The sequence below is a fragment of the Diceros bicornis genome, chromosome 4 (genome assembly GCF_020826845.1).
Source record: "Diceros bicornis minor isolate mBicDic1 chromosome 4, mDicBic1.mat.cur, whole genome shotgun sequence".
In the NCBI taxonomy this organism is placed as follows: Eukaryota; Metazoa; Chordata; class Mammalia; order Perissodactyla; family Rhinocerotidae; genus Diceros; species Diceros bicornis.
This window is the reverse complement of record NC_080743.1, coordinates 59,805,060-59,822,637: the sequence shown is the minus strand read 5'-3', so window position 1 is coordinate 59,822,637 and position 17,578 is coordinate 59,805,060. Positions and strand designations below refer to the sequence as shown.

General features: G+C 47.4%; 1 protein-coding gene across 5 annotated transcripts; it reads right to left on the bottom strand.

Annotated features, from left to right (window-relative positions):
- Window positions 1–23: 23 nt before the first annotated feature.
- SLC25A44 (solute carrier family 25 member 44) lies at window positions 24–16,236 on the bottom strand. 5 transcript variants are annotated; one of them, XM_058539437.1, is made up of 4 exons: window positions 16,036–16,234; window positions 10,673–11,310; window positions 4,694–4,770; window positions 24–2,668 (listed from the first exon to the last, which is right to left on the bottom strand). In XM_058539437.1, the coding sequence occupies exons 2-4, from the start codon at window positions 11,295–11,297 to the stop codon at window positions 2,477–2,479; spliced, it is 894 nt and encodes a 297-aa protein (XP_058395420.1). In that variant the 5' UTR covers window positions 11,298–11,310; window positions 16,036–16,234; the 3' UTR covers window positions 24–2,476. The 5 variants fall into 5 exon arrangements, with proteins under 5 accessions (XP_058395420.1, XP_058395418.1, XP_058395419.1 ...); XM_058539435.1 differs by having other exon boundaries at window positions 4,694–4,821; window positions 16,036–16,230; XM_058539436.1 differs by lacking the exon at window positions 16,036–16,234 and adding an exon at window positions 13,278–13,390 and having other exon boundaries at window positions 4,694–4,821.
- Between the last annotated feature and the right edge of the window lie 1,342 nt (window positions 16,237–17,578).

Genomic DNA, 17,578 nt, shown 5'->3' with positions numbered 1-17,578 from the left:
AAGCGCAAGCCAAAGCTTACCGGCTCAATACAAACTTTTAATTACACTCGAAAGACTTCGTACAGGCCAACAGTGAATGTTCGCTGTTAATATTCATGAGTCCACTTTATCAAATGTTAACTGTATCTGCATTTTCATCCCCCTGTCCCTCAATACTCCCATCAGGTTTCCTGTCTTGCCCAATCTCCGGAAAGTTTCTTCCAGTTTTGCCTACGGACCAATACATCAAAATTTCCAGCTGGTCCGGTCCATGGTCCTGGGAAAACGGAAGCCCACTGTCCCTTCCCCACCAAGGTATATTTTAATCACACCCAATCCCAGTCTCTAAACTATGTGATGGGAAAGTAGGGTCCAGGGGTCCCTTTCATTAGACGCACATCATCCTTTAAAATTGTGTGTGCGTGTGTGTGACAGAGAGGAGAGAGAACAGGTGAAAGGCTTGTAAAATACTGTACAAGAAAATAAAACAGAATGAAAGGAGTCTGGGAGGGAGAAACATCCTAAGACATGAGAGGCAGGAGACTACCTCCTGTCCATGATATTTTACCACTTTGCCATAGAGGGGAAGGATTGAAGACAAGTCTCTAGAGAGAGGATGGTGTGGAGCTGAGAAAACCAATGGCCAAAGGTCTCACCAGGATGAGCTTAAAGAGAGAGGTGGGGCCCCTGGCTTCCATTATGTTGGTGGTTCTTAGAGTAAAGGGGTGACTGAGGGACAGGAAGATTCAGAATGATCTGTGGGCCCAACCCTTTTGATGGCCATTTATGGACAGAAATTGGAGGACTCCTGACAACGTGCAAGAAAGGACAAACAAAAAGAAAAATAGGTGAAAGGGAAAATAACCCTCCAAGATAAGAGACCAAGATGGGCAGTGGTGGTAGTGAAATGTGGTTTTCAGATTCTGATCTGGCCAAGGTGATAGAATGTGGGGCAGCCATAAGAAATATCAAGGCTTCAGGTAGCTAGCACCTTTCAAATTGGCACCATGGCCTTTCCCAGGGAGTGGGACCAATAGGAAGGTCTGAAGGATCCTCTGGGCCAAATGTCTCAAGTAGAAGTGCAGGGTTTGATATGCCTCCTCATTCCGTTTGCTGCACCTCTCTCCACCTGCAACACAGGCTTGGTGGAGGGGACGGGGGATGAGGCAGGGAAGGAGGGCTCATCATCTAGCTCCTGAGAGCTTCAATAGATAATCTTGGCAGTATCAGGCTGGTAAATGCAGTGGTCCTGGTATTGGGTGACTTTCTGACCTGCTCTTTACTCTCTTCCAAGCATCCCTCCAGAAGGTACCATGACCAGGATGACTCTTCACATCAGGGAGAAGAGAAACACAAACAGTTCCACACCTCAGAGATTCCCATTGTGAAACAACATCTGTTTCCGTAAGTCCAAGTGATTGTGGTATATATGTGTATGTCATGACTGGCTGGGGCTGAGAACCTCCACTGCCCTCTCCTAGGCTTGGCTCTGCTGGTCTGGGGAGAGGCGCTGGAGCACACATACCCACTTGTCACTTCCAAATCAACTACTCGCTCAACCTGACTTTTCACGGTTGTGCTCCAAGTCCAGTGTGCCCCAGCCAGCTTGATCTACTTAGAACTGTGCCCACCACTGGAGTCATCTGGGCCAGGGAAAGCCAACAGCTTATATGTCCTGGGGCTGCTGGGCCTGAAGGGACATGGAAGGGATAGGGAACTGGGATTGAGGGGAAAACTACATTACATTTTTCCATCTATGTGAGGAAGGGGTGGGCTCTGACTGCAGGATTGGTGCTTTAGCAGGACTAAGACAGTAGCCTGGTTCACAGATGTTAAAAAAAATACACACACAAAATAAAGTATCAACATTTCTCCCCAACCTAATAACTCTCCAAAGAGAGGACGAGTGCTCTGGAGAACCAGAGGTTTTTGCTACTCCTACTCCCTGTGCAAAAATGCCTGGCACCTTGCCCCCAGTGGCAGGGAAAAGCAGGGTAGTCTGGTGGGCAGCTCAGTCCCAAAATAAAAATAAGCAAGCCTAAGAGATGAACCAGGAAAGGGGTGATGGCAGCTGCTAGGAATCTGGGCTGAAAGCCCAAGAGGAAGAAGCAGTGGTAGTAAGCAAGCTCTCCGTACAGCTCTTCTCAGGATCTCAGGGACACAGATGAAGGGGAAGCCAGAAGAAGGGTTAGCAGGGGAGGGGTGGAGTAGGATTGGTAGGGAGAGTAGGTTTCCTTAAGGCAGGACTGAGTACAGGGACTGAGTGAGGGAGCCCAGTTTGGCAAGAAAATTAAAAATAATGGGGGCAAGGGATCCAGGCGTGGAGCCTTTTCAGCAAGAACAGTTCAAAGTCTCTATCCCTGTCCCCAGACAGGCCACCTGGCCCAGGGCAGGGCTAGGTATGTGGTGGGGGCACTTGGAGAAGGTACTATCCTTCCCACTATGCCCCTGACCCAGAGTAGTGTGGGAAACAGCAGGCTTCTCTTCCCGCCACTGGTTACCAGTGTCTCGAATCCACCAGCTCAGGTCGGAGGCTGAGTTTCTTGAGGCTCTCGTAGCCCACCACAATGACAATGGTGGAGGGTGTGGATGAGATGATTCTGGCCGAGAGGCCCTTCATGAGGCCCCAAGGCCCTTCTTCTGCCATCAGCTGTCTGAAGGTCAGGATGATGGAGTTCTTGCCCTCAACCTGGAAAAGTCAACACAGTGGAGGGCCACGGTCTGCAGTCAAAGCACCTCTGCTCCATCTCCCTCTGCCTTAGGCTAAGTGGGAAGATCTAGACTTGGGAGTCAGAGGGCTGGATTCTGCTTCTGAGAGACAGTACAACACAGTGAGTTAGTATAGGCTCTGGTGCCAGACTGGCTGGGTTTCAGTTCTGCTCCCCAGTTTACTAACAGCATAACTTCAGATAATTTACTTAACTCTTTGCACCTCAGTTTTCTCAAATATAAAACAATAATAATACCACCTACCCCACATGGTTTTTCTGAGCGGTAAACAAAAGAATACTTGTAAATGCTGAGAACAGTGCCTGGCAGACAGTAGGTGTTCAATGAATATTAGCTGTTATGAATATCATTAGATAAACTACATTGCTATGAGTCTTTGGACTGGGTGCTTCTCTCTGGTCTCAGGCAGGCTGGATTAAATCACCTCTAAGGTCCTCTGCAGCTTTGCCAGTCTGTGATTTTGATTCTGATCATCTCAATCCCTCTGAGCCCCCAGGGCTAGAGTCCTCCACTCTGACCCTGTCATCTTCCAAGCACCCCATGACCTGTCTTCCCTGTCACACTGGAAGCCTGGCTAAGGCAGGAATCTCTTCTCTCTTCTTTTTCAACAGGCCTACCCCCACCTCAACCCCCTCATACCCTGCCACCAAGCTACACCTTTAGAGACCGCCCCACTCAGACCCTCAGCCAATGCAAGACAAAGGCACTCCTTGTTCTACCTCCCCCTACACTGTATGGCCTTCACAAGATAATCCCTTCTATGGCTAAGAACATCCTACCATTCCTCCCTGAGCACCCTGCTCCACACTCCCTTCCTCTCCAGTACACTCATCTGACCACCTCTGCTCCCCTAACCCTCCCGCTTATCCACAGCCATGTCAAGGGCTATTTCAGCTATGCCTCTGGCCCTCATATGCACTTTGTCTCCTCCAGCCTGGGAGCAACTCAAGGGAGAGACTTGTCCTTTCCCTTGGATCTCCTTGTGGAACACCCAGGACAAAGTTCAGGAGAGAATGAGGATGGAACCTATGCATTTCATTATTTGCAAACCAATCAGATGCCAATTTATTCATTTTCAAATTTGTGTGGTGTATGTGTGTGGGGGGGGGCACTCTTTCCTAGCGACAAATATACCTAGATTTACCAGCCACCTCCGTCCCAACATCCTGCTATCAGGGAAGCTGACTTCACCCCCAACCTGTTAAAGTTATTTTCCTTCCCGCCTCTCCTCGCCATAACCCAATGACTCCACCCTCTTGGACAGCTTTCCTCTTAAGCTACCCAAATCAGACATTAAAATCCCCCATTCTCTCCACCTAAAGCTTTATACAGCCCAAACCTACCATTTGTATATAATACATCATCATTCAGCGAAAACCCACCATTTGTATATAATACATCATCATTCAGACACTGTTTCCTTGGACTTGGTGCTGTGAAATTGTCTTTGAGCCGACTGAAGACAAGGACTATAATTCCTAGACAGTGCCACCCAGGGCTTTGTCAGTGTTTTTGCTGAGTCCACACAGTACAATCTGAAACCTATTCAAGAACAGTCACTCTCACTGTCTGTAAAGAGATCAGAGCCTAGTGCAGAAACCAGACAGACTTAGGAAATTAACTGAAATCAGTATTTCTAATTACCACAAACCTGCAAGGTAAGGAGAAGGTGGTTGATAGGCTATGCTAATAGAATGAAAGGCTAGAAGAAACCAGTAAGAATTCCTAGATGCATGGGCAAGTAAAGGAGTAGAGGCACACAAAGTAGCAGATAGGATGAGAGAAACATTCTAGGTACTTTAAAGTGCTCAGCTGGTTTCTGTAGATGGTAAGTCGTAACCACAAGGAAGGGTCTGGATGACCAGGAGAAGGCTGGCTGGACTAGAGGGCCATGACACTAGAGGTCAGGGGAACGCTGGAGGACCTGAAGATCACGCTTCTAATGGCTTCTCTGGGAGGAGAGTGGGGAAGAGGCTGGTCTTACCTGTACTCGGGTTCGGATGACATCCATGGGATTGGTGAGGATGGAAGCAGTGGCTGCAGCCAGGGGCCCCGAAATGGCTTGAAAGACAATGTGAGGGCACTCCTTAGGACAGAGGTATGAGAGCTGCTCTGGAATCAAGGGAAAGACAATGCCTCAAGACGTGAGGTACCACCCCATCTGCCCTCATGCTGCTTCCACCAGTTGGCCCAACGATGACAAACCCTCCATCCTTAGCCACTTCACCGTGTAACTCCCATCTTTTGTTTTTTTTGCTTCCATCTGAACTAACAAAAAATTATAAATCTCAGGCTCCTTCCAGAAGTCATCACCCATTTTGAACAGGACAAGATTCCTCTAGAGAAGGGGATTATCTTTTTTGCTTGCTGACTCCTTTCATCTGATGGACAGAAATCCTACCTGATATAAAAACCTTATGCTAGTGCTCTACTCCTCCCAATTCATAGGCTAGAAAAACACACACTACATATTTTCTTATATATGCACTGAATAACTGGTAACACTGATTGTCTCTAAGGAAGGGCCTGGGTGACTACAGTGGGTGAGGAGACTTTTCACTGCATACCCTTTCCCACCTTCTGAATTTTGAACCATATGAATGTTTTTTTTTCTGTTTTTTTTTTTTTTAAAGATTTTTATTTATTTATTTTTCCCCCAAAGCCCCGGTAGATACTTGTATGTCGTAGTTGCACATCCATTCTAGTTGCTGTATGTGGGACGCGGCCTCAGCATGGCCGGAGAAGCGGTGTGTCGGTGCTCGCCCGGGATCCGAACCCGGGCCGCCAGCAGCGGAGCGCGCACACTTAACCGCTAAGCCACGGGGCCGGCCCTATATGAATGTTTTTTTAAAAAAAACACAATTACAATTAAAAGAGAAAGTCATATCCTATAGTGAGAACTTTTCTCCAGCCTATATCAAGAACGAAAAAAATCACTTTTCAAAATGCTCGTAAGAAGATGGAAGAGTACCCAGATCCACCCATTCCCAGTATCGCTGGGAAGTTCACGTGCAATTGAATTTTTTGCTTTACTCTCCCTGGAGATGAAAGACAAGAATTCATTCATTTATTCAACAAAGATTTATTGAGTGACTAGCATGAGCCAGTCACCCTGGGTTCTAAGGATATAACAGTGAATAAAGCAGCCTCAAATCCCTGCCCCTATCAAATTTACATTCTAGTGGGGGAAAAGAGACAGTAAACAAATTGAAAACAAAATATATAGCTATGTCAGAAGGTGATGTGTGCTACCTATAGATAAAAATAAAGCAGGAAAGGGAGACAGGGAATGCCAAGGGTAAGGGGTGAAAAGGTTGCCATTTTAAATAAGGTAGTCATGGAAGCCCTCTCCATGAAGGTGAAGTTTGAGCAAAGACCCAAAGGAGAGTGCAAGCCATAGGGATCTGTGGAAAGAACTTTCCAAGCAGAGGTAACATCCTATACAAAGGTCCTGAGGCAGGAGCATGCCTGAAGTCTTCCAAGGGACAGCAAGACCAGTATGCCTGAAGCAGAATGACTGAGGGAAAGAACAGTAGATGAGGTCCAAGAGTAAGTCACTTAGGGCCTTGAAGCCATTGCAAGGAGTTTGGCTTTTATTCTGAGTGAGACTGGATGTAAAACAGATTCATCATCTCAAAGATCCCCTCTCAGTTTTCTCTCTACACTTCAGTTGCCATAATACCTTTAAGAATTTTTTTCTCATGCTCCTAGTTTTGGTAATTTGTGGCCAGGCAACTAAAGATTAGGGAACAAGTAGGAAGGTAGGGGGTTGGCAGGGCAGAAGTGAGAGTTTCTAAGCCCCACCGGCATGGCAGAATTCCTTAAGCCCTACCAGAACCACCTCTCCTCCGATTTCTAATCCCTTTCTTCCCCAGGGTCAGCATGCAAACAGAAACAATGTGAACTGGCAGCTCCACCTCACGAGTGTCTTGTTTCTCCTAAGAAACAAGCATTTTGCAACCATTGGAAGGTAGCAACTGGACTGGCACTGCCAGCCTCCTTGGGCCTGTCTGCACTGGCCCCCAGGGCTGCAAGCTGCAGCAGGATCCAGATTCCAATTCTAATCATGCACACATGCCATTTTCCTGGGGCTTAGGGAGAGGATGAAAAAACAAAGGCAAGAGGGTGGGGGAAGAGCCCCATGTCTTTCCTTCTCCATCATTCATTCAACAAATGTCTACTGGGCACCCATTATCTGTATGGCAGAAGATAAACTCAGGATGACTTGGTTTAAGTCCGTTCTGGCTAAATGACTTTGGACAAGAAACATAAATGAATATTTACTTAATGGTTACTAGATGCCAGGCACCGTGATAAGCACTAGACATAAAACAGAGAAATGGACAGAGAAATGCCTTCATGGAACTTACAGTCTAATTAAGGAGCTGGGAGTTGGGGATAAAATAATTGTAAATTATGACAAGTGTTATGAAGGAAACAGGTGCTGAAGAAGAAAACAAAAAGAGCCCTCTTTTCAATGGGTAAAGAAGTCCTCTTTGCTAAGGTGGCATGTAAGCCGAGGCCTGAAGCATGAGAAGGAGCCAGGCACACAAAGAACAGGGGAAAGGTTTTCCAGGCAGAAAGAACATTATCTGCAAAGGCCCTGAGGTAAGAACAGAGCTTGGTGTGTTTCAGGAACTGAGAGAAGGGCATTGGGGATGGACCAGAGTGAGTAAGGGGAGAGTAGCATGAGATGAGGCTGGAAAAGCAGGCAGGGGCCAGACCATATAGACCTGTATTGACCATGGGAAGCATTGGATTTTATTCTAAATGCCCATCAGGCAGCACTGGTAGATTTTAAGCAAAAGGGAGTGACAAGAACAAATCTACCCATTCAACAAATATTTACTGAGCACTTAACAATTCACCAGACCCTGAGACACAGAGTGTCACAGAGGCTGGCACATACGGGGTATTCAATAAATGTTAGTTTAGTTTCCTCCCCCTTCCAAGAACCTTTCCAGTCAATTATATCTCAATAAAGGTAGGAAAAAAAAATGTATTAAGAAAAGAACCTTTCCACATAGTAGAAGAGATAAGGCACACAGAAATAATATCAAGGCAAATGTTATAACTGCCTTAAGAAAGATTCAAGCAATGTCATGGGGGTTGAAAGGAGGGAAAGATCACTTCTGGGTTTACGGCTACATGGAGAGGATGGGAGGGGAGGCAATAAGAAGCACTTAAAGTAAGTCATGATTTCACAGGGTAAGTGGACCTGGAAGGCATCTAGGCAGAGGGATGATATGAACAAAGCAGAGGGGGAGAGAGGGTGCATGGCTGAGGAACTGAGCATTAGCGGGCCTCGCTGCAGCACAGACTATACACGGGGAGGTTTCACTGCAAAGGGAGGTGGAAGTCAGGCTGAAGTTTGGATTTTACTCAGCAAGCAGTGGGAGCCACTGAACATCACAACCAGGGTTTAAAAAGTTTATCTGTTAGGGAGGTGGGTGATGGATTGGAAGGAAGAGACCTAGAAAAACAGCTAGATGGGGCCGGCCCCGTGGCTTAGCGGTTAAGTGCACGTGCTCCGCTACTGGTGGCCCGGGTTCGGATCCCGGGCGTGCACCCACACACCGCTCATCCGGCCATGCTGAGGCCGCGTCCCACATACAGCAACTAGAAGGATGTGCAGCTATGACATACAACTATCTACTGGGGCTTTGGGAAGAAAAAGGGGGTAAAAAAAAAAGAAAACAGCTAGAAGGCCAATGTAGCAGTCCAGGAGGGTGGTAACAGGGGCATGGTTTCCAGGAAAGGCAGTAGGAATGGACAGAAAGTTGGGGAAGATATTCTGGGGTCACCAGGACAAATGATGTGGGGACAAAGAAGAGGGAGTGGCCAAGCACAATCCCCAAGGCTTTAGTCTCAGTGCTTTGGACAATAACATGGCCACTGAGAGATGAAAGTAAGTCAGAAGGGAAAGCCAGCCTGGGATGAAAAATAGTTAATTGAATAAAATTTCAGATGTAAATGAATGCATTCGAGTTGAGAGGTCCAACAGTCAGAATGTCTGCCCAGAGCTGTGGACAGGTTAGTCTAGGAATGGAAATACAGATTTTTGGACATATTAGAAAAGTACAACTCAATTGTAAATGAAATTAAATGAGGAGAGAAGGGCAAAGACAGAATCCAGAGAAAATGCTCACATTTCCTAGGAGTCTTTTTAACATGAAGATTGCCAGGATCCATTCCCAAAGAATCTGATACAAAGTGTCAGGCTGGAATCCAGGTATGTGAATTTTACCAAATACTCTAGATGAAAGACTGTGTTAAACAGAAGAAGAAAGAAACAGGGCTAGCCAAAAAAAAAAAGGAAGGTACAATCAGAAAAATAGGAGAACCAGAAAAGTACAGGGTCATAGAGACAAAATGATTACAGGTCAGGAAGTCATTACAAAATTTAGTTAGAAAAGTTCCAGATGGGAGGGGACGGAATGCCCACTGCCAAGAGTTAGAAGCCAGCAGCAGGGATCAGGGAGGTTCCAGGCACAGACTGCCCTAACTGGAGTTGGGTGGTTACCCAAAGCTGTGGATGTCACAGGGTAGCAGGCACACTCAGGTCCTGCTCTTGGCAATGCGCTCTGCCCTTTCAGAAGGAAATCTGGCAATATGTTTATTGAGGCCCTCAAAATGTTATCTTTTGACCCAGTAGTCCCATTTCTGGGAAATACTTAAAAAGAAATAAAATGTCTTATGAACAAAAATACATTATAGGAGTGGAGAGGTTCAAGGTTCCATTGGGCAGGCCCGGTGGCGCAAGCGGTTAAGTGCGCGCGCTCCGCTGTAGCAGCCCGGGGTTCGCTGGTTTGGATTCCAGGCACGCACCGACGTGCCACTTGGCAAGCCATGCTGTGGCGGCGTCCCATATAAAGTGGAGGAAGATGGGCATGGATGTTAGCCCAGGGCCAGTCTTCCTCAGCAAAAGAAGGAGGATCGGCAGATGTTAGCTCAGGGCCGATCTTCCTCACACACACAAAAAAAAACATAAAGTGGAGGAAGATGGGCATGGATGTTAGCCCACGGCCAGTCTTCCTCAGCAAAAGACAGGAGGATTGGCAGATGTTAGCTCAGGGACGATCTTCCTCAAAAAAAAAAAAAAAAAGGTGGGGGCGGGCCCAGCGGCACAAGCGGTTAAGTGCGCACGCTCCGCTGCAGTGGCCCGGGGTTCACAGGTTCGGATCCTGGGCACGCACTGATGCGCCACTTGGCAAGCCATGCTGTGGCGGCGTCCCATATAAAGTGGAGAAAGATGGGCACGGATGTTAGCCCAGGGCCAGTCTTCCTCAGCAAAAAGAGGAGGATTGGCAGATGTTAGCTCAGGGCCAATCTTCCTCACACACACACATACACAAAAAGGTTCTATCACATCTTGGCATCCAACTCAAAAGCTCACTGTTATCCATCAATTTCATCTTCAAATCTCAAACATCCCATGAATTTTGTCCTTCCCCACCGTCCAAATCTCTGCCAGTAATCCACTAACCCTAGTTGATCCCAATGCACCCAGAACATACTCTATGTTCTACGTCATCTACTTGACGTGTCTGATTCCTCCCATTATAATACAGTCATGTGCCGCATAACGACGTTTCAGTCAATGATGGACCGCATATAATGGGGTGGTGGTCCCATAAGATTAGTATCACATAGCCTAGGTGTGTAGTAGGCTACACCACCCAGGTTTGTGGAAGTATACTCTATGATGTTCACACAATGATGAAATTGCCTGACGACGCATTTTTCAGAACGTATTCCCATTGTTAAGCGACGCATGACTGTATAAGCTCCCTGAAGACAAGAACCATGTCTCATCATCTTGGAACCTCTTGGATTCAAATATTTTCTGAATAAATTGCCCATTCTCCCATTAAGTCTCCCACTCCAACATGCACAGAGCAATAGTATCTCAGCCCCATTAGTAAACCCCTCCTCCCCTCCCACTGTCCTGGCCCCTGCTTACCTGCATAGAAGTGATAGAAGGGCCACCAGACAGCACTGTTTGGGATGTAGGTAAGCAGTGAAGCCACGTAGCCTCGGTAGAAGCCTCGAAGCCCATCAGCCCGCAGGATCTGCCTGATGATGTCCTTGGTTTGGCCAAAGGCAACTACCCCTTGTCCCCCTGAGTTCCCTCGCACTTGGAAGCGGCCCATTTTCTCACCCTTGCGCTGCATCATCAGGTGCTGGGAGACCACATCAATGGGCACCGTGATGCTCTGGGCCACGAGAGAGGCTGAGCCACCGGCCACCAGAGATTTGACTGTGTTGCTCTGGCTGTAGTCTGCTACAAATTTCCGGGTGAGCTCGTACGTGGTGACATAGCACTGGCCAGAGATGAGGGTGAAGGTGTTGACCAGGAAGCCCCGGTAGAGGCCAGTCACCCCATCTGCTCGCAGGATCTTGATGAAGGCGTCAAAGGTCCCATGGTAGAGGCTCTTGCCTTTCTGAACCTGCAACCGGGTGCGGATGAGGGTGAATGGGTAGACACTGACACGGATCATCATTGTCATTGCCACACCAAACACGTAGAACTTCTTCTTGTCCAGGTGTTCCCACTCGATGATCTGGATGTTGCGCTTGTCCTCCATTGTGCCTGAAGACCTGAGGATTTGAGCAGAGTGGAGGGATGTGAGGGAGGAGGTCAGAACTTCTCACTTCCCCTTCTGGCTAGGCTCTGAAACCCCATTCTCAGCCTTCATCTCCTGGGGTACTCACCTCCCCAAAGCTTAGACTTTACCCAGTCTGGCTCTGCCAACCACCACCTGAGTCTCCTTCACAGATAAGGATACTGCCCCCTCTCTCTCCTTTATCAGTCCTTCCCAATTCCAGAAATTGTTCCCCACCTCAGCAACTCCCCTGGCTCCACTCCCACCTCAGTTCCCTACCCCCAGCCTATCGGGTCTCAATCCTGGTCTCTCTGCTTCTGCCTGGGCTCTGGTGTCATAGCCCATTCTCCTTTTCCTTCTCTGGCTCACCCAGGCAGAGCTCAGGATGCTATGGACAAACCGATCACCTGACAGGACGCAAGGCCTTTAAGTGGGCTAATGGGATGTCACTAGGTGACATTTACGAGGTTCCTAAAGGCTGAAGAGAAGTGCTCCATTTCTGATGCTCCTGCGCCCACTGAGGAGTCACCACCTTTGGCCTTTCATCCTCAGCAGGGTACCTCTTTTATCACCATTTACCAGCTGACTCACCTTATTTTACTTCTGGTTTCCTGTGCTGGGCCCTCTGAGCTCCCCTGACCCATGCTCACTACAGTTATATTTTCTCCAGTCTGCATTAGAAGCAAGTGTGGGGAAGAAGCTAAGTGGGGCTTTCACACCACAGGGCCCCCCCTCCCTCCCCGCCCTCTTATGAAAGGAGTTAGAAAGTTAGGAATAAGCCAAAGGTCAGAGTCCTCTTTGGTTATTAGATAACTCACTCTAGAGAAAGAAAAGATCCACCTGAGAGGTAAGCAGTTTCCCTGAAGAGTCTTCAGAACTTCAGAGGAGAGAATATGTTTGGCCCTTTTCATCCCTAAGCATATAAATCATAACCGCAGTCCTATATAATGAAGGGAAATTCAAGTGACAGAAAAGATAAAGACTCTGCCTTCGAGAAACTCACTGTCTGTTCAAGGAGACACGGTATCCCTCTGGGGATTGTATCTCCCTGGGGAAGGGATGTAAGATACAGAAATAAAGAAACCAGGGAAATTAATGTACACGTGGCCCTCATGTTAAGTGTATCCATCACCTAAAATTTCAAACAAAACTAATAATCTTACTAATGGAATAACTGTATAAAATCAGGAGCTTCCAACTTAAGAACTGTCAAACAAGAGGACATCATATGTTGGACATATTCTTATTGGACATATTCTTAGTGGCAATCTAAGTGCTCCTGTGTAGGGTACTGGACATTTTCAGCCAGTAGGGGAAAGTGGGAAGTTAAATTCCAGGAAACGAGAAGTCAGGGGCTCCCCAGCCTGTGAGAGAAATCCCTAAGGGCTGGGAAGGGATGTGGCCACATCAACGGGACAAGTCTAGAGAGCTGAAATGTTCTATACAAGCAGTCCCAGTGCCAGTGCCTTGGCAAACCTCACGTCGAGTATCTAATCAGAGTTCATCTTCAACCACTGTCCCCACCCAAAGGTCCCAACTAGCATAAGTAGCTTCTTGGTTTACCAGGGAAGTCAGTGGGGAAGCAAAGTTAGCTTTCCGGAATTCCCTGAGCTGGACTGTATCACTTTCATTAAAGTATGGGCCACCAGCAGTGCAAACTGGGAGTACATGCGAGGTGAGGGAAAACCTCAGCTTCAAGGTGAGGCATGGGTGAGGTACATGTGACCAAGACAGGCTTCCTGGAGGAGGACAAAGCAGCATGAATGAAGGAGGAATACATGTAGAGAGTGAAAGAGAGAGAACAATGGCTTGAAACAACTGGGTTGGCCAGAATGGAGAAGCTAGGCTGTGGGAAATGAGCTAGAGGTGGGGTTCTAGGAGGAGAACCCCTGAACATTGATATTGCCACTTGCTGTGGGCAAAAGTAACCCTTCCTCCCCAGCCTCAGCCTAGGACACCCACCAAGTCCAGCAGGGCAATCTTCTCCTTTGAGGCTCTTCAAGAGAAGGTGGTCACTGTCTCCCCTGCCCCAGGATGTTTGTCATCCAGGGTCCCAAGGTCATTTGTCCATTACAACTGAGAGATGAGGAGAGATAGAGAGACACTAGGATTTGCAGAATAGCTATTACTTCATGTAATCCTCACAACTTAACCTGTGTACAGTTAGACACTTCTGCTAAATGAGGAAATGGAGGGTCAGACAGGTTAAAAGGACAGGCCCAAGGTCATGCAGCTGGTCACTGGTGGAGGCAGGATATGAGCCAGGATTTCTCCTCTACTCCACCATGTCTTCTACCTCATGGGAGTTGAGGAGTTCCAAGACAAATCTCTCTGTTCAGTCTGAAGCCAATTCATTCCCATCTGTGGGAGGCAAAATTCCCTCATGACTGCCAGTCACCCAAGGGTTAAGCATAAGCTCCTGGCCCTGAAGATGCCCAGAGACCTTTCTCAGGTCTCTGTTTCAGAAAAACCAAGAGCTGCCTCTGCTTTTCCAGTGTGCTTGTGGAGTGACCGAGCTGTGTGGCTGGGCGGGCATGCTGTTGTCACAGGACAAATAAATACAGCAGGGCTCAAGCAGGAGGGCCTCCTGCCGAGCTCATGCAAACTGCATGCCAAGCAGGGCAGAGGGGCAGAGCAACCAAGGATTCTGTTCCAGGACCTGGTTTTATGGGCACCATCTCAACTTGTCAAGCTGAATGACAAAATACCAATATCTCCTGATGAGAAATCCTAAGGCAGGACCCAGTGCCCCATTTCCCCACTTTCCTCCATCTCTCATATGTGCCAGTCTATTTTAAATTCCCAGAAGGAAGGGCAGCCTCTGCAAGGCCGAAGCAGGTAACTCTTACCATTGCCATAGTGACAGGAGAAGCCACGAAGGGTCATGCCTCAGAGGGACAAGCCTCCACAGTTGAAGGGAGAGGGGGCATTGCACCCACTCCCTCTACCCCTTTAAAAGGTTGGGCTGCTCCTAAAGGTGGGATCTCAACCTCATCTTTGTTATATAACCTCCAGACTTCCTGCTGAAATATCAAAACCAGTTCCCCTTGTTTTACTCTCTGGAAAATCCTCCTTGCAGTTACCACCTGTTTGCAAACTTCCTTCAGCCTTCCCTTCTCCTAACTCAATCAGCCCAACTTCTTTATGGCTCTTTCCCAGACCCTTATTTGTGTGCATGGCTCCAATTCTGAATTTTCCCCCATCTTTTAACACTGCTCAGGTACAAAGGTTGAAGTGCTTCCCCTGGGGACCCAACAGATGACCCAGGATGTCCTGAAGTCATCAAATGAGAGGTCAGAGGCAAAGCCCCCACTACTGAGCCTATCAGTGAAAAGGGACAAACTTGAGGGATGGATACATCTCCCCTTCACTTCCACTCTCTCTGTACCAGAAAAATCACACCAGACTATTCACTAGGTTCTGGGATAAGATTCTGGTTCAGGACAAGGCAGTGTCACCTGGAAGGCAAAGTCATACCGTAGAAAGAATACTAGTAGTCAGGAGAATCAAATTTGAATTCCACTTCCATTACTTACTAGTAGGATTGGAACCAAGTCACTTCACTGAAATTCAGTTTCCTCATCTGTGAGATGGGGCTAATAAAGCCTGCCATGGCTATATAACAGTGTGGTGCAACTCATATGAGCTAAGATGTGTGAAAACATTTTGTTAACAGCAAAGCATTACTACCATTGCAGAAAGCTCTGTTGGACAGTGCTGCTCTAAATCTTTGCTACTCAGACTGGTGCACAGACCAGCAGCTTGGGCATCACTTGGGAGCTTGTTAGAAATACAGAATTTCAGAATGCACCCTAGATCTGCTGAACAAGAGCCATCATTTTAACAAGATCTCTGAGTAATTAATACGTGCATCGGAGTTTGGAAAGCATTGCTTTAAATATTAAGGATTGTCAGTATCATAACAACAACAACGACTCCAGGAGTCCAGGACCACTAAGACTAGATTAGGAGCCCTCTGACTCCATCCTGACTTGTCACCAGAACTGGGCCCAATGATGACAGCTAGACTCATTCAGATCTTTTCAGTCAACCACTCTCACCAAATCAGATCACCTTCTGCAACTCCTGACAAGACACCATGGGGTGTGGTCCCCACCTCTCAGCTGGACACAAGATCTTTTCTTCCTCCTTCTGTTCCTCTGTTCTCCCTACTGCATGTGCATCAAGGCTCTGCATCCTGGGAGCAATCTACCACATGAATGGGAATATATTTACATGCTTGCCTACCTGTCCTAATGAATATGCATTTCCTTAGGGGAGGTCCCTGGCTATGCCTCCGACCCCTCCTTCGAGATAATCTCCTCCCTCAGACATGGTGAGATTCCCACCCAGCCTGCTTTTGGTCTTCCATAGGTACCCACGTGATCCCTCATCACAGACACCCCCATGACAATCCTCTCCATCTACTCCACAGGACACCCCCTTTATGCAGCTTCTGTCCTGGCCCCTGCACAGCCGCCTCTGGGTCCTCGGACATGCCCCTTGCCATGCCTCTCGTCATGCTTCTTTCGCTGTCTGCGAACCTCATGCTCCACCGACAGGAAAAGGTGCCTTGTGGGAGTCGTCCTTCATCCCCAAAACTGCGTGGCGGGCTCCCATGGAACTGCAGCCGGGCACTGCAGACGCTCGCTGCCTTCTTGACAGCTCCAGGTCCTCGGAGACCTTAGTCCTCAGGCACCCCAAGCCGGTGGTTTCTTACCTTCTCAGATCAGGGCGGTTCCGCCGCGTCTGAGGCGAAGTCCAAGCCCGGACCTCTAAGCCGCAGCTCCCACTCTAACCTCTGTTCCCCGCGACTTCTGGCCTCGGGTCGCATCTTCCTCCATCTCGCCGGGGACCCCGGTGCTGCCGGAACCGGAAATTGGGACGCTGTCACTCCCGCCCCCTACAGGGGGCGGGGATGATCCGTGGGCAACTCCACCAATGGCGTTCTTTGAGCCTCTCCCCACCACCCCTGGTGCAGGGATAGAAGGTCCTTGTCGGCCATCTTGAATTTGGGCATAAGCCACGCCTTCATTAGCTTCGCCATGCCCTCAATTCTACGGCGCGCGGGCGTGTCCTTTCTAATTCGCGGAAATCGAGTTTCAGGCAGGTTCTTGAAGATCCAAATCTAAATGGGTCACCTTGTGTTTCAGATCTATTAGAATCTTTAAATGCAAATCTAATCTGTAATTTTTGCATAACTTTTCTCATTTATAGAGCCAAAACAGTAGAGGCCAATCTGCCTCAGGAAGGACTAAGGTTAGACAACTAATTTTGCGGTTTGGCAACTCAAAAAATTGCGGGAATAGGGGACATCCTGGAGGTGGAATAAATGACATTAAGGGTCTCTTCCAGCTCTGAAACTATTTGCCTGTAGTACATGGATTTAAAAGAAGAGGAAAAGCTCTTTAAATGAGGGACTGGGAGGTCTGAGGTGGAGAGCCAATTCATTTCAAAATAGATATTTCTACAACTCAACTATAGAAAGATAACCCAATTAAAAAAATGGGCAAAGGATATTGGCCAATAAGCACATGAAAAGATGCTCAACTATCATCAGTCGTTAGGGAAATGCAAGTCAAAACCATAATGAGATCCTACTTCACACCCACTAGGATGGCTTTAAGGAAAACGAACAAACAAAAACCCAGAAAGTAACAAATGTTAGGAAGGATGTAGAGGAATTGGAACCCTCAGATGTTGCTGATGGGAATGTAAAATGGTGTAGATGCTGTGGAAAACAAGTTGGTGATTCCTCAGTAAATTAAACAAAATTACCATATGACCAAGCAATTTCACTCTGACTATATATCCAAAAGAGTTGAGAACAGGTGTTCAAACAGAAACCTGTCCACAAATGTTCAGAGCAGCACCATTCACAATAGACAAAAAGTAGAAACAAACTGTAGTATATCCATGTGTTGGAATATTATTCAGTGATGAAAAGGAATGAAGTATTGCTACATACTACAACATGGATGACTGGAAACCATTATGCTCAATGAAATAGGCCAGACACAAAGGTCACATATTATGTAATTCCATTTATATGAAATATGCAGAATAGACAAATCTATAGAGAGGGAAAGTACATTAGTGGATTAGCAGTTGCCTAGGACTTGGGGGAGGAAGAGCAAGGAGTGACTGCTTAATTCGTACAGAGTTTCCTTTTGGGGAGACCTACTCTGAATCCCCTACTGAAAATTGTAGACACCCCACCCACTCTCAACCTTCTTTCTCCAACTTAATGTTTTTTCTCCATT